Source organism: Ostrinia nubilalis, chromosome 28, assembly GCF_963855985.1.
Source record: "Ostrinia nubilalis chromosome 28, ilOstNubi1.1, whole genome shotgun sequence".
Classification (NCBI taxonomy): Eukaryota; Metazoa; Arthropoda; class Insecta; order Lepidoptera; family Crambidae; genus Ostrinia; species Ostrinia nubilalis.
The window spans coordinates 2,677,645-2,693,387 of NC_087115.1; the positions used below are offsets into that span (position 1 = coordinate 2,677,645).

Sequence of the window (15,743 nt, forward strand, 5' to 3'; positions counted from 1 at the left end):
TATAATCAAACACACAGAACATAAGTTCTAAGTTAGGTTACGTTAAGGTTTAGGTTAGGTTAAGAGTTAGGTTTAGGTTAGGTTACGACTTAGGTTCTGTACCATAACATAACCGGCAACTATAAGCATTGTCCTTCTTTATACTGGTCATCAAATTACCGACCCGACCCCGCGGCATGTCACCATCAATTGGCCAGGTGTCAATATAATAAGCCTGGTGCAGCCACATAGCCAGGTGTTAATACAATATCACAATAATACAATACAATTACACAACAAGCATAATAATAGTACCAATAAACAATAAGTACTTAACTTTGGTCAGCATCACCTCAAAGATCCGTCGAGACTGCTCTCCATGAGAAATTCCGTCTATTTATACCCAAATTCTCCCTCTTTTTACTCAACTCCGATTGGTCGGCCTAAAACGACCAATCAGAACAGTCGACCAATCACAGCACAGTATTTTATAACTATTTTTATTCGGAAGCGGAAGTTGGAGTTTGTCATTTTACAATATATTAAAAATAGGGTAATATTATCTTTCATATTTAGAATCTGTGATCTTAATTAAATTCTGAATTATTAAGAAACCAAAAACCTTACAATAAATTCTAATTTACGAATTATATAAATCTGAATTTTAATCTGTCAGTTAATATGGCGGCTGTGCAATGTTTTGTGTGTGTAGTGTTTAACAAGTTAAATAGTGTACCAATTATATACATTTTTACCATGGAATATTAATATAAATCAGGTATGTACATATAAATATCCTAACACGGCCATACTGACAAGTACTTCGCTCTCGAAGTACTAAAGATCAAATTCTAGCAGCTTGTCGTTTCGAAACTTCAACGTTATCTTTCCCTTGCCAAAATTTCATTAAGAAATAAATCTGTCCTTCGACAATATAAACAATATTAATATCATAGTAAATTCACCTGGTCGCAACCAGTCTTACACTTGATCGTCGTCAGTCCATCTGTCTACCTGGCTGGGACCAGTCCACCTGGCCGTAACCAGTCCACCTGATCGCAACCAGTCCTCCCGGCTGGGACCAGTCCACCTGATCGCAACCAGTCCACCTGGCTGGGACCAGTCCACCTGATCGCAACCGGTCCACCCCGGCTGGGACCAGTCCACCTGATCGCAACCAGTCCACCTGGCTGGGACCAGTCCACCTGATCGCAACCGGTCCACCCGGCTGGGACCAGTCCACCTGATCGCAACCAGTCCACCTGGCTGGGACCAGTCCACCTGATTGCAACCGGTCCACCTGGCTGGGACCAGTCCACCTGATCGCAACCGGTCCACCTGGCTGGGATCAGTCCACCTGATCGCAACCAGTCCACCCGGCTGGGACCAGTCCACCTGATCGCAACCAGTCTTAAACATTACAGTCTAGTCGTAAGTCTGACCTAACATTTGGTTAATTACACCGCGTCAACCTCGGCACGCCCCTGCCGCGACGATCTAGCTGACCAGTGACTCCAACGAGGAGTGATAAAATAACCGTCCAGAGGCAGAAGGCTCCTGAAGTCCGGTAGGTAGGATCGCTACAAACCTTTGTTCAGGAAAGTCTTTGTCACAAAAGTCACAGTTCAAGTCTCCTCAAGTCCAGGTTTTCAACAAAACCTCCTACCCCATCGCGAATCAATACCAACCCTCGCAATCATCTGCTGCCCATGATCACTTATTGGCACCAATACACGATAAACCAGCAGATATATAAATAGTTTTATACGATTTGTGTAATGGGTATCATTTTAAAGAAAAAGAAACGACAAACTACTAAATGACAAACATTTTAGGACCAACTAACGATTGGTTAAGTTTCTATCGTACATTCGTTTTGTTACACAAAATGATTACAAAGTAGTTAATCATAAAATACCTCAATCTCTCGGTCAGCTCTGACATCTTATCTCTATCAATCATTTCCTTGGGCCAATACTGATAATTTTCTTAAGCAACTATAATCAACGCTAATTTTCATTCCTCTCAGAGCAAAACAATTGTCCGTAAACAGGGACCACATTATGCAATATTATTTCTCAATTACAAATGGAATAAGGTCCTTTGAATTAAAGATACCTACAACTTTTTTAACCAATGGTCTTGGGACACGTAGATATACTAAATCACCTACTTGTAATGTTAGAATATTATTAGGTCTCGAAAGTCGTGTAAAAGAAACCTAAACCATTTTATATAATATTGGGCCCCTTTCTAAAGAGACAAAAATGGTATCGAATAATGTCTTTAAATAACTAGATCCTTACTAAAAATTATACGGAGTTTAGCAAAGTTTAGAAAAAGTGAGGTTTAGTTATAAACAATGTTATACCAAGTAGCCTGATTTTAATGTGAATATTTTATTTCCTGTTTTAATAATAACGTTTGTTCATTTCTATTCTAACTACTAACAAGAGAAAGATAAATGAAGAAGAACAAACTTTAACTTAATACGAAACGCCGACAAATAAACATATATTTTTTTTACACAATTGTTTTGTATTTAGTCGATAATCGACACCAAAGTAGTTATATTTAAAATGTTTTAAGTAATTTATTGACAGTGTAACAAGGGTTCTGCTTTTTCTAATCGTGTAAAATAATTTACTATGTATGATTAATCGATTCTGTTTTAGTCCAGTTGTCCTTTTTAAAAACATGTAAACACCAGATAGAAATGTAATAGTGACGAATCATCTCGTAAAATGAAATTAATGTAATATCTAGGCACCTATAGATCGCCGAGGTAATTTAACTAGATAATTATTAATAACATACCTTTCTTTCATTGTTAAACCAACGCCTTGAAAAATAGATAAAAAATCTATCACTTTTTTTTTTCAGAAATTGTATTGACCGTTTGCACATTATACATATTTATTCTCGTCTAAAGAAAATGTTGTTTAATTAAAGCTAGAGTCGAGGACTTGTGAAAATATAATGTGTAATATTAGGAGAACATAAGTGTTTATGGTGTAATTGTATGTAAAAGTATCTATTTGTTTATATTGCTATCGGTTTCTAATTAATCAAGGTATATAATTATCAATTATTGTATACTATTACATGATTTATTTGCTCCACTGATTTTTAGCAAACGAGATTTTTAAAAAATACCCGTTAACCTTGGAATAGTAGTGTATTAACTTCATTGTTAAATTTTTCATAATACGTTCGGCCAATCTGACATTCAATTACAATTTATTATGCGTCGAGCATATCAGAGACAGCATAAATATTAAATTTCACTGGATGGATGTACCGGTAGTAATCATGTTATGAACCAAGTGTTTTTAATAGTGTAAGTAAACTAAATTTAGAAAAACCATCAATCAAGATTAGGATATGTCCATAGCCTACAATGGATTATACGAGTCTGAATGGCATGAAGAGGTAAAGCAGCAGAATACAGAAAAATGCCACGAGACTAGAAGAAGACTTATCGAATATAATACATCCAAAAGAAGGAAATAACTAGACACGGTGTTAAATCATCCGGGCGGTGAGATAAAGAAGAGAAGAAAAAAAAACGTAGTGAATATATACGATTTTTTTAAATTGTTTTTGAAATTGATTCTATTTTACTCGTCAATTTGACCCAACATATTATTTTCAAATATAATATTGTAGTTTAAATCTGATAAATTTTAGTTGTATTTGGTATCTAACTATGCGATTTTTTAATATGAAAACTATTTTTGATATTTTCCTACACAATGTATTTTGATTATTGGAATAAATTTCATGCTTAGTTTTATTTTTTTCAATCTGACAAAGTCCCCCTATTTTCGACCATAAGTTAAATAACACTGTCATACTAGGACTATTTACTACTAGTACAATTTTGCTCTGAGGGATGTTTCTTAGATTTGATATTATACTAGAGCACAGACAGCGATATCAGTTCAGATAGGTGTTACAATTTCACAACTTAATAAATACTAAAGCAAAGCCCCTAAGGGCCTTACCGGCCTTTGCGACGTCACCAAGCTGCTCCATCAAAACTCCTTCGATCTTTCTTCGAAGTATTTGCACCACCCTTCTGCACCGCTGCCGCCGGCCGCTGGCTCGAAGCCTGGCAGCACCACGTCTTCATCAGGTCTTCGGTTCGAGAAAGCAGCATCCCATACGGTTTTCAGGTCTGAGCCAGAGAGCAGGTTCCATTCTGAAACTTAGATAAGGACGTATTAGCAAAAGTGCTCGAATCCCACTTCTGATGTTAGATTTTTGGGCATTAGTCATTTGTAAATTAGGAAATATTAATGTATTAATGCAGATTCTTTAAATAATAAAGTTACCACAAAAAGAAGAATAATAATAAGCAAAATCTAGCATAAATACTCTATGTTATATTCCTATCATATCGTTTTATACCGTGGAAATATATAGGACTAATTTAATAAGTTCCAAATTAAAAATCCAATTTCAAATTCAAATAGTTTATTCAGTATAAAGCCCTTTTCCAGGGCACTTATACACGTCCCAAATATAGCTTGCCCTACCACCACTTCGGGACAACATGGGCTGGTGCTGAGAAGAAGTGGCGGAAGAAACTCAGTCACCTTTGTCAGCCTCTTTTCCAACCAGTTACAATAATTTATAACTTACATAAAAATGAGTAATCTAGCAGTAATTACGTCTTATTTATTATTAACATTTGGACGGTATTTTGTACAACCAGTATTTATAATCAAACACACAGAACATAAGTTCTAAGTTAGGTTACGTTAAGGTTTAGGTTAGGTTAAGAGTTAGGTTTAGGTTAGGTTACGACTTAGGTTCTGTACCATAACATAACCGGCAACTATAAGCATTGTCCTTCTTTATACTGGTCATCAAATTACCGACCCGACCCCGCGGCATGTCACCATCAATTGGCCAGGTGTCAATATAATAAGCCTGGTGCAGCCACATAGCCAGGTGTTAATACAATATCACAATAATACAATACAATTACACAACAAGCATAATAATAGTACCAATAAACAATAAGTACTTAACTTTGGTCAGCATCACCTCAAAGATCCGTCGAGACTGCTCTCCATGAGAAATTCCGTCTATTTATACCCAAATTCTCCCTCTTTTTACTCAACTCCGATTGGTCGGCCTAAAACGACCAATCAGAACAGTCGACCAATCACAGCACAGTATTTTATAACTATTTTTATTCGGAAGCGGAAGTTGGAGTTTGTCATTTTACAATATATTAAAAATAGGGTAATATTATCTTTCATATTTAGAATCTGTGATCTTAATTAAATTCTGAATTATTAAGAAACCAAAAACCTTACAATAAATTCTAATTTACGAATTATATAAATCTGAATTTTAATCTGTCAGTTAATATGGCGGCTGTGCAATGTTTTGTGTGTGTAGTGTTTAACAAGTTAAATAGTGTACCAATTATATACATTTTTACCATGGAATATTAATATAAATCAGGTATGTACATATAAATATCCTAACACGTGCAAGGTTTACACACATTAGCTCTACCTTACAAGCACCTGATGAACTGATGCGCGATCGTTATTGAAACGAAAAAATGCAGCCATTGGCTGAAACGGATCGGATCCGTACACAAAAAAATATTATAGGTGAGATAATGGAAAATAATGGTTTAAATACCGATAATATACAAATGGAAGTTGCTAATGGCGAAACCTCTTCGACTTCCAACAAAAAAGTGAGAACTAAATAAATATGAAGACTAATTCCTTAATGTCTTTCTAAATGAAACAAAAAATAACAATACTTACTTCTAATATTAATGGAAACGAGTGTACTGAGCCACAACAAATACACGAAATTGGAAGTGGGATAATGTGTTGGTTGACCTTAGTAACCAAATATTCAAAAAAGAAATAGTGAAATCCTACTGATCAGATATGGGATACCGGATAAAACGAAAAGCTCGTACGCTTTGCTAAAGATTACTTCTATCTACATAATTACTATCTACAAACTTGAGCTCAGAAGGCACAAGAGCGGGTGCCTCCGGAATAATCGAGACCCAAATGCCTTTTAAATGCGCTCGCTTTTGCACCTCATGCAGCACTAAAGATGATTGAAACGGCAAATAGGAAAGATCGCGGCATGGGAAGTGTCGTACGTCCTTGTATTGGGATCCAATCTTAATCTCCTTGATGGCAATTGAACAAGAATCTCTATCCTCTCGAACCCGGAAAATTAAATCATCGTACGAAGACAGCAGACCTGGGCCAGATAATGGAGGAGAATTAAGACTGGAAGGAGCACAAGAGACGTCGACTGCGCGTAATTTTTCATGATGTCGATGTCTGTATTTACAACCGGAGACTTGACATAAAGTATTTGGATTACACGACTTATAAGTTTGTAAACCTTTTTTCAAACACCGAGTGCACACTTTTTGGTCACGGACCCAATTCAATTTTGACATAATGTCCAGATGACGAAATTTATGACAGTTGTCAATCAAATGTTGTTGTTGACAATAATTACAATTTGGTAGAATAATTACAGATTGTGATGGATGATTATTTACAGATGGCGAAGAACCGATGGCTGTGGTGCACAACGATTTGTTTATGGGCCGTTCAGATAAAGTGCGGACAGGTAACACGTGTTCCTGCGGGACACTGGGACCGGCGAACAGGAGGGTTGGGTCAAGGGGCGCGGCAACCATAGAAACGGAACGGCCGGGATGCGCAGAGGTAGGCGCATCCCCGGTGGCAGCTCCAGGTTGTCCTGAAATAGGCACGTTAGCAAGGGCAGATTTACCTGGGCACGCAGAGATAGGCGCGCCCGGAGAGGCAAACCTGCTGGTAGACGATGCCTGATTTGAAGGCGCCGTATCCTCCAACCACTCCGTAAGATTGCGGCTGCTCTGACGACTGGAGCGAGATCGGCTGAAGCTGGCTTCTATATGGGCGAGTTCCGCTTGCAGCTCAAGTTCACTCGCCACGGCTTCGGCAGCTTCTAACCGCGCTCTTTCTTCAGCGGCACGCACGCGTTCCGCTTCCACGCGCGCTCGCTCTGCGTCGGCAGCTCTGCGAGCGAACTTAGCTTGCACGGCGAGGATGCGTGCCCGAACGGTGGCCGATGAACAAGATGACGATCCTGTAACAGATGCCGCGTCGGCGGCCGCCGCGGGGGCGGTCGCGACTGGTGCGGGGTCGGGTGCAGCAACGTGAGGAGAGCCCCGTATGGGCTGCGTAGCCTCGGCCATACCCGATTTAATATCTTGCGCTTTTCTTTGAGCCCGAGTGATCATGGCTGGTAAGCGAAAAAATGAAGGGAATAAAATTTGCCGGAAGAAGGACCAAAAATGTTAAGAATTGGGATAGAAAGGGATAAACTTCGAGACTTCCCCCCGCGCAAGTGCGCACGAGTGCACGTAAAAACGTTAGCTCCGTACAAATTATTTATTTCCCATAGTCAAAAGTGCCAATTTGGGTGTAAAAACCGGTTAAATATAGTGCAAAAGACAAAATACGCCCAGTGAACTAATTTCCAACTCTCTAAGTGACTAAATAGTGAGTGAAATAACGAAATCAAAATACCAAAATCGCCAAGTAAACAATCAACTTCGAGTGTCGTTTTGTGTGACTAAGTGTGAAAAAATTCATACTACCCTATTGTGCAAAATAATTTCACACACAAGATTGCCTTTAGAAGCTGGATCATAATTTCGTCACGTCACACATCAGGCACCGTGGTCTAGCGGTACGATCGCTCGACTTATTACGCACGGCAATCGGTGGGAACCAAGTTCAAACCCCGCGTCACATAAAAATTTTGATTTTTGTGGCGTTTACTAAATCATGTCTGCAAAGAGTAAACAAACTACTGTGACGAGTGGGGGCCGACAGATGGCGCCACAGGTGGTATGCAGTAAGTGCAAAAATAAAGTTGACCCAAAAAATACAGTAACATGTTCGCTATGTAAGAAAGCTTATGAATACGACTGTATTGGCTACTCTGAGAAGCTACATTGTTTAAAAGATACTGATTCAAAGAAAAAATGGAAGTGCAAAACATGCCAAGAGAAATCCACCAAACAAACAACAATTAATCCTGAGCCGTCCTTTATAACATTAAGAAAAAAACAGTCCTCACCTACTGTAGCTCCAAACAGCTTATCAAAAATTGAAGATGACGAATGTCCTGCTGGCCCTAGTGAAATGATGGTATCCACTCCAAAGAGTTCAACAGGACTTCAGGACTCACATATCCTCACATTGGACAACGTATCATTCAACGAATCCCTCTCAGTATCTGACAGGTTACTACAGAGAAGTCTAGATTATACGGTAACCAACACAGTATCACAGGCTACAACTATAGCTGAAATGAAAGAGCAGATTTGTTATCTCCAGTTACAACTCACTAGCCAGCAGAATGAACTGGAGAGCTATATTCTAGAAAATAACAACTTGCGCTCTCGAAATACAATGTTGACAAATGAAAATAATACGCTTAAAAAGCTATGTCTATCTCCATTAGAGGAAAATAGTATTATACGGAATACTCCTGCCAAGTCCAGCACTCGCAAAAAGGACTCCGACAACATCTTAATCCTGCGACAACAAATAACATCACTAGAAAAACAATTACTAGCTGCCGAGACCGAAATAAATAATCTTACAGAACAAATCCGTATCTTGTTAGTAAAGTCTGAGGAAAAAAATGAGCTTTACCAACAACCAAATATCCCTTTGCCTACATCTTCACCTACGCAAACGGAAAAGGACTACTGCAGAAACAACATACTGATTTATGGATCCCAACAGTGCGTTGGTTTAGCTTCAGCCCTGATTAAATCGAGAGAACAAACAAACTATGTGAGATATCGAATCACTAGTAATACAAAGCCTCACGCACCTGCTACAGATATCCTTAGGAACTGCTTTGATATTAATTTACAGCCAAATGACAAACTGATTGTGTGTTTAGGAGAAAACGATTATGACATGAAAATACTATTATCACAATTACGCAATTTACTTATTAAATTTAACGGATGCGACATCATTGTTTTAAATGTTTTTAAAAGTAGATATTTGAATGCTAGTGACATTACTTAATAATAATATTAAAAAACTCTGTCAAAGGCACAAAAAATGCCATTTTGTTACCTGTTTAAATGGTTTGCCAGAAATGTGTAAATGAATTGACTTAAATTGAATTCTGACATTATTGTAACTGAGACATTATTATGAACTTATTGTATTAATTAATTAGATTCCAACTACTGTATATAAAATATTTGCATGCATTCTTTGATGAAGCAGAACATGAGCACATTTCAACATGTAACACCGATATTTAATTATGTATACCATGTTTTAAGCAAATAAATAAATTATCTTATCTTATCTTATCTTATCTTATCTTAAATGATACCCAGGCTCAAGGAAGGGAAAGCGATATAATAATAAATAGGAATAAGGGAAGATACAGGATTATAGGGATATAGAAGAAACAGAAAGATGACAAGTGACATATAGAAAAATATAAAAATATAAACCATAAACGCTATCAAAAGAGGCCGTTCGTAACAAGGCCCCTCTTTCCCACTGGGCACTTTGGGCACGTGCCCAGGGCCCCGCGACCGAGGGGGCCCCCATCTGCTAATAAGACATTTTTCCAGATGATAAGGGCCTAGGGTTGCCAGGTGTCCGGCTTTAGCCGGACATGTTTGGCTTTTTACGGTCGTGTCTGGCCTAAAATTGTCTTGTCCGGCCTGTCCGGCTTTTGTTAGGCTTTTTATGTGGTTGCCGCGCCAGGCGAAAGTCGAGCTACAGAATAATATCAAGCCTACGCATCAGGATGTTGGGCAACCGATGATGATAGAATTCACTCGTAAGCTATGCCCAGGGCCCCTAGTAGGTTAAAGACGGCCCTGCGCATCAACCAGGAAATCAACTCGAGGCGGTCAGCATTATTTATATGAAACTCCGTACTGAAACACACATTATCCGCACCGTAACGTAAAAACTCGCTCGCAGCGATAGGCGGTAACTATAATTAGATTTGTATAATTTTTTCAAGAATGATATAACTTTAACAAAACTTTGAATACTCACAAGAATAACAACTCATTCAAGTTAACTACGCACCTGATTGGAATGCTCCGTCCGTACCAGCGTCGATATGACGTCACGGCTGCTAGGTACGCAGTTAACTTGACCAGGCTTAGTCACGGTCCTTACGATTTGTGAGTGGTGTATCCACTTACTCTGTTGCAATACCTACCTCTGTTGTAACTAACGCCCGTAACAAACGATGCTTGCTTAAGTGAAGCAGCAAATCGAACGCACAGCGTTGAATAGAGCTCTGTGATTGGTTCGTGTGTGACCCCGTGCGTCTGCGCGCACTGTGAGACCTCAAAGTAATGGTTGTGAATACGGGCGTAAGTCTTATTAAGCCCATGTCTATGTAATTCCACCATTACAAATTTTATTGTCACTTAGTAAGTAAGCAATAAAGACTTTGGAATTGAATTTTCCCCAGGGCCACACTCTAGAGTCCTTCGCTCGTAAATACCTCTGGGACGTGGGTCTAACCTACGGCCACGGCACGGGACACGGCCTGGGACACTTCCTCAACGTCCACGAAGGACCCTCGTGGATACTCAGCGGACCCATCGCTACGGACCCTGGAATATCTGCAGCTATGATCTTCAGCAATGGTAAATACTTTTCAGCAGTTTCAGCCGAAAGACGTCCACAAAGACCGGTCCTGCGCCGCCCGTATCCAGGCACCTCCCGCGACCTTCACCAGATCTTCGGTCCACGTAGTGGAATTAAAGAGACCCGCAGGAGAACCAAAGTGACTGACTAGCCCGCAGAATCGCTAAAATCAAGAGTGGGCGGGGCACTTAGCTCGTAGAGCTGATGGCCACTGGGGCAGAAAAGTGAATGGCGACCACGAGACCACTACGTCTTCCGCGTAGCGTGGGCGGGCCTCCCGTTGAAACTATTTAAAGCTAATAATAAACTAACTAAACTATTTATTGAAGCCACCATAGCTGAACGGTGAAGGGGTCGGACTGGCCAACTGGTCATCCGAGGAACGCGGGCTCGATCCCCACTGACGCTCCTGTGTGCTTACCATGAGTTAGACTAGCAGACTATCGATTTTTAGGTGGCCGATAGTTGTGCCCGATTTTAATTTGTATGAAGAATCGGCAAAATCCAATCGGCGTAATGTGCGCATTTCCATACAAGCCTATACTGATCAACTGCCTGACATCGGCCGACGAAAAATCTATGGTCTGCGCCTAGGCTTAACGTTAGGTGTGCTCCTCGCTAGCGACTGCGTAAAAAATTACATTAAATGTATGACAGATCGTACAGCGACCCTAGCGGCTACTTTCAACAACTAAAACCGTCATAGATTTTTTACGCACTCGCTAGCGAGCACACCTAACGTAAACTCATGGTAAGAACATTATCCTGTGATGCCGCTCCTAATACTCGTACCTCAGGCAGTGACTGAGTCAGACGCTTGACCATAACTCATGGTATATTTTCAGAACCTGGGTACTACGAGGTGGGCCAGTACGGTATAAGGCACGAAGACGTGGTGGAAGTTATCGTGGTGGACAAAAACGCTGACCATCCCATGGTAAGCAAATAAAATACAAATAAGCATGGTAAGTAGACCGCAGAATCGCTAAAATCAAGTGGCAGTGGAGGAGCACATAGCTCGCAGAACTGAGTGTGAATTTATATCAAACGTCCTCACTAGTGAGCGCGTTAAAATTTTAGTTCTTGAACGTTTCCGCTAGGGGCGCTGTACAATCTGTCATACATTTAATGTAATTTTTTTTACGCGCTCAGTGACCGCGTTTGATGTAAACTCACACTACGCTTTCTAATGGCGCTGGAGCAGAAAAGTTCTCGAGTTGCGACCACGAGCCGGAAGACGTACTGTGGGCAAGGCCCCCACTAGGTGGACCGACGATCTAGGGAGGTGCCTGGATGCGGGCGGCGCAGGACCGGTCGTTATGGAAATCCTTGGGGGAAGCCTTTGTCCAGCAGTAGACGTCTTTTGGCAGAAACGAACGATAGATCCAACTGCAACGCAAAGGCACAGGTGTGTGGTACACTTTATAGACTTCGGGAAATGCTTTGCCCATAGATACGGGACTATTCCCACCTCTCGTTCCCACCACTGCAACTCCTGTGTAGCCAGGATCTACAGCTTGACCGCCATAAAAACCCAACCAATGAAGGTCAAGTTTGTCCCGGGGGAAAATATATCCGTATGGTATCTTTGCGCATAGATACCCTACTGACCGATGGATGGAGCTAACTGCATACCTCGTTGGAACGCGACTCTCCCTCGCACTCACCCGCACACCTCCCCGCGTTCGCCCCGTCCGTACCAGAGCGGCGATGTGACGTCACGGCTGCCAAGTGCGCAGTTAACTCAACCGGGTTGTCTCTGCTTGACCAACTAAAAGCATTTAAAGACCGTATTTATTTATTTATTGGACTATCAACATGAGATACAGTTACACAACAAAAAAAATTAAGCCAAAAAGGTCTCTAGCTATAGTCTGGTCGCTGAGCACGTAGAATTTTGTCCAATGACCGCAAGCTACCCATCCTAATTTTAATTAATCGCGAGTAATTACGCGCGAGCGATAAGGATAGGTAGCTTGGGGTCATTGGACAAAATTCTAGGTGCTCAAAATCAAAATCAAAATCAAAAATATTTATTCAGTTTAGACCACAAGTGGCAGTGGCACTTATTAAGCTCAGCGACCAGACTTTAAAATATGTTCCCATGCAAACGTGACTTGAATGAAAAGGAAGATTATTTCTAACACAGGCTGAAGGAATGGTGGGCGACTTCGGCGGTCTTGGAGCCCTAGGGTTCTACACCATCTCGCTGGTGCCGCATCAGACCGCGTGTTTGGATGTCAACCTGCTGACTGACTTTGAGGTAGGTACCTAACTACCTAAGGAATTAACATTCAATAAATTGTTTAAATAAAAACGGCAGACATCAGTGACTGAGTTTGTTGCAGCGCTTCTTCTCAGCACATGCCAAAATTAAATGTTGATCTCGAAGCGCTTGTCAGGGCAAAAAGATAATGAGACGTGTAAAAACTTTTCTTATGAACACCATTTTTTAACACCACGGAACACTGCGTTAATTATTATTTTATGCTTATGTTTAGTTCTTGGTCTGCAACTCTGCAACCTGCGCCATGGTCGAGTGGTATCCGAGCGTGGATAGCGATAAGTGAGAGAGTGAGAACTTTGTTGTTCTGGGGTTCGATTCCCAGGAAAGAGCTTACATTGTGTGTGTGTATGTATAGGACAAAATTATATAATAACCACTTTTGTTGGGACATTTTAGGCTTATTTTGTGATTATTTTGTTATTTTTCAGATAAAATACCTTGACGACTACCACGCGCGAGTGCTGGCAACCCTGGGTCCGATTCTGCAAGACCGTGACCTTTTGGAAGACTACGCCTGGCTCGAAAAAGAATGCGCGCCAATACGTAGCGCTGCTGTTCGGACGACGATGCCCGTATTGTTGGTCGCTTTTGTTAGCCTCTGGTCTTATGTGAACTGAAGTTTTTAATTTTATAATTATAAATAAGTTAAAATTGTTTTATTGGTTTTATTTACATCCTTATTTGGACTTTAGTAGGTGAGGTAATAGTAGGTAGAGAATGCCACCCGGCATTTAGTCAGACATGATCTGCCACTGAAATTAGTTTTATGTGCAAAAGTTTCAATAAATTAAATATAAAATATCTATTTAAACACTTGTGTTGTTAACTCCTAATCGCTCCTAAAACATGCCAACGTTGTTTTTCCAAAGAATTTTATAATCATTTAATAAAATACCGTTATTTTATCGTTTATGTACTGTGTTTATATTTTTAACCGTATCCGAACGTGACTGTTGCTTGCTCTAATCCATATCTGTGGTTGCTTGCTTGTTTTCACTTGACGGACTTTTTTGGCGGGCTTTTGAACGCACTAGGCGCGATTTTCGAAGCCAATTTTGTATTTTTCTCTTTTTGTGTTATAAATAGTTATCTATCTATTGGAAGTCGTTAAGTCAACTTAAAACTCGACTATGCCGGACGGGGACGGTAAGGACCCGCCCAGGGGCAAGGAAAAAAGGAAGGCACCAAATAGAGATCACACCTATACGAGTGCAGATGAAGATTTCTACAAACCGTACGTAAAACCAGGGTATAGAAGGCTATTCGCGGAGAACACGGTGAGTGGCGAGTTTTCTGTATTTGTGGAAAGCACGAAAGAGAATGAGAAGATCGGGAACAACAATCCCATCCTGACTACCAACCTTTTCAAAAATGAAATCAAGGGCATTACCAATCTTAAAAGAATTAACGCCAATAAAATATGTGTCACATTTTCCCAGTCTAGTAATGCCAATAACTTCCTGAAAAACGATCCCTTCCTAACCAAACACCAACTCAAGGCATACATCCCAGCCACAGCAGTAGAAACAGTCGGCGTGCTTCGCTTTGTACCCACTAGTATCAGCAATGAGGAACTTTTTAAGAAACTCTCGTCATCTTACGAGATCATAGGTGTACGTAGGTTCACCAAAAAAGACAACGGCGAAATAAAGCCCTTCCAATCTGTGTCTATCACATTTTTATCAACTGTTTTACCCGAACATGTGTATCTAGACCTTTTTAGGTTCAGAGTATTCCCATACAACGCTCCATTGTTGCAATGCTTCAAGTGTTTCAAATTCAACCATGGTGCTAAAATTTGTAAATCTGTGCAAAAATGCTCAATATGTTCTGAAGAACATCATTTTTCTGACTGTACTTCAAATAAAATAGCCAAATGCATAAACTGTCAAGGAGCTCATCTTGCGATTTCACGGGACTGTCCTGTCAAAAAACAAAAAATGGAAGATAAAAAAAATAAATTAACTTACGCTAATATGGTCTCCAGCAGTGCAGCGGCTACTAAGAGTAGCCCAGTTATCAAAAACTACATAAGCGAGTTTCCTCTACTGGCTGCTCCTAAAACTAACTTAAAATCTATTGCATCAAGGAAGCCACAAGCTAGCTCGGTTTCAACAGCGACCTCTTCCACTTCAACTAACTCGATGGAAGTTAAAGAAAAAGAACCACTTACCAATGAACAATTAATAGATGAAATATTAAACAATGATTTTATTCGCAAGGCCCTTGTAGGCGCCCTTGTCGCTATTGGCAACGAAACGAGGGCAGTTAATAGTTCTATTATACAGGAAATTCTAATAAAAAGTTTCAAAGGGCTTTAAATGGATAAAAGTTTCATAAGAATCTCTCAATTTAACGTCGAAGGTGTTATTAACAAAAAGCCATTGCTTATAAAATTTTTGATTGATAATGATATTGATATATGTTTGTTAAACGAAACATGGTTGAAAGAAAACAGTTCTTTTCGTATTCATAATTACAATCTAGTTAGTAAAATAGGTAAAGAAAAAGAAGGCCGGGGTGGAGTCGCCATCCTAGTCAAAGACACTTTGAAATATTCAGTAATAGAGCTTCCCTTTTATGATTTTCTACAACCTGTAGCTATTAATCTGCGAACTGGCATAGGTAATTTAAGTATTCTATGTATATATTGTCCACCACCTAAAGAAAATAGATCAAGATTTAATGGTAGCAAACTGAAACAGATTATTAACTTACTACCTAAGCCACTTTTGCTATCAGGTGATATTAATGCTCACCAC

The 15,743-nt window shown here is 40.0% G+C and overlaps 1 protein-coding gene across 1 annotated transcript in view; it reads left to right on the forward strand.

The window, feature by feature from the left end:
• The window catches only part of LOC135085339 (xaa-Pro aminopeptidase ApepP-like), a 35,330-nt gene extending 21,694 nt beyond the window's left edge, over positions 1-13,636 (forward strand). Inside the window, exons 15-18 of the mRNA XM_063980116.1 lie at positions 10,516-10,693; positions 11,540-11,631; positions 12,844-12,957; positions 13,410-13,636. Coding sequence (XP_063836186.1) covers positions 10,516-10,693; positions 11,540-11,631; positions 12,844-12,957; positions 13,410-13,598 — 573 coding nt within the window. The 3' untranslated portion in view covers positions 13,599-13,636. The remainder of the gene's footprint in view (positions 1-10,515; positions 10,694-11,539; positions 11,632-12,843; positions 12,958-13,409) is intronic.
• Positions 13,637-15,743: the final 2,107 nt, after the last annotated feature.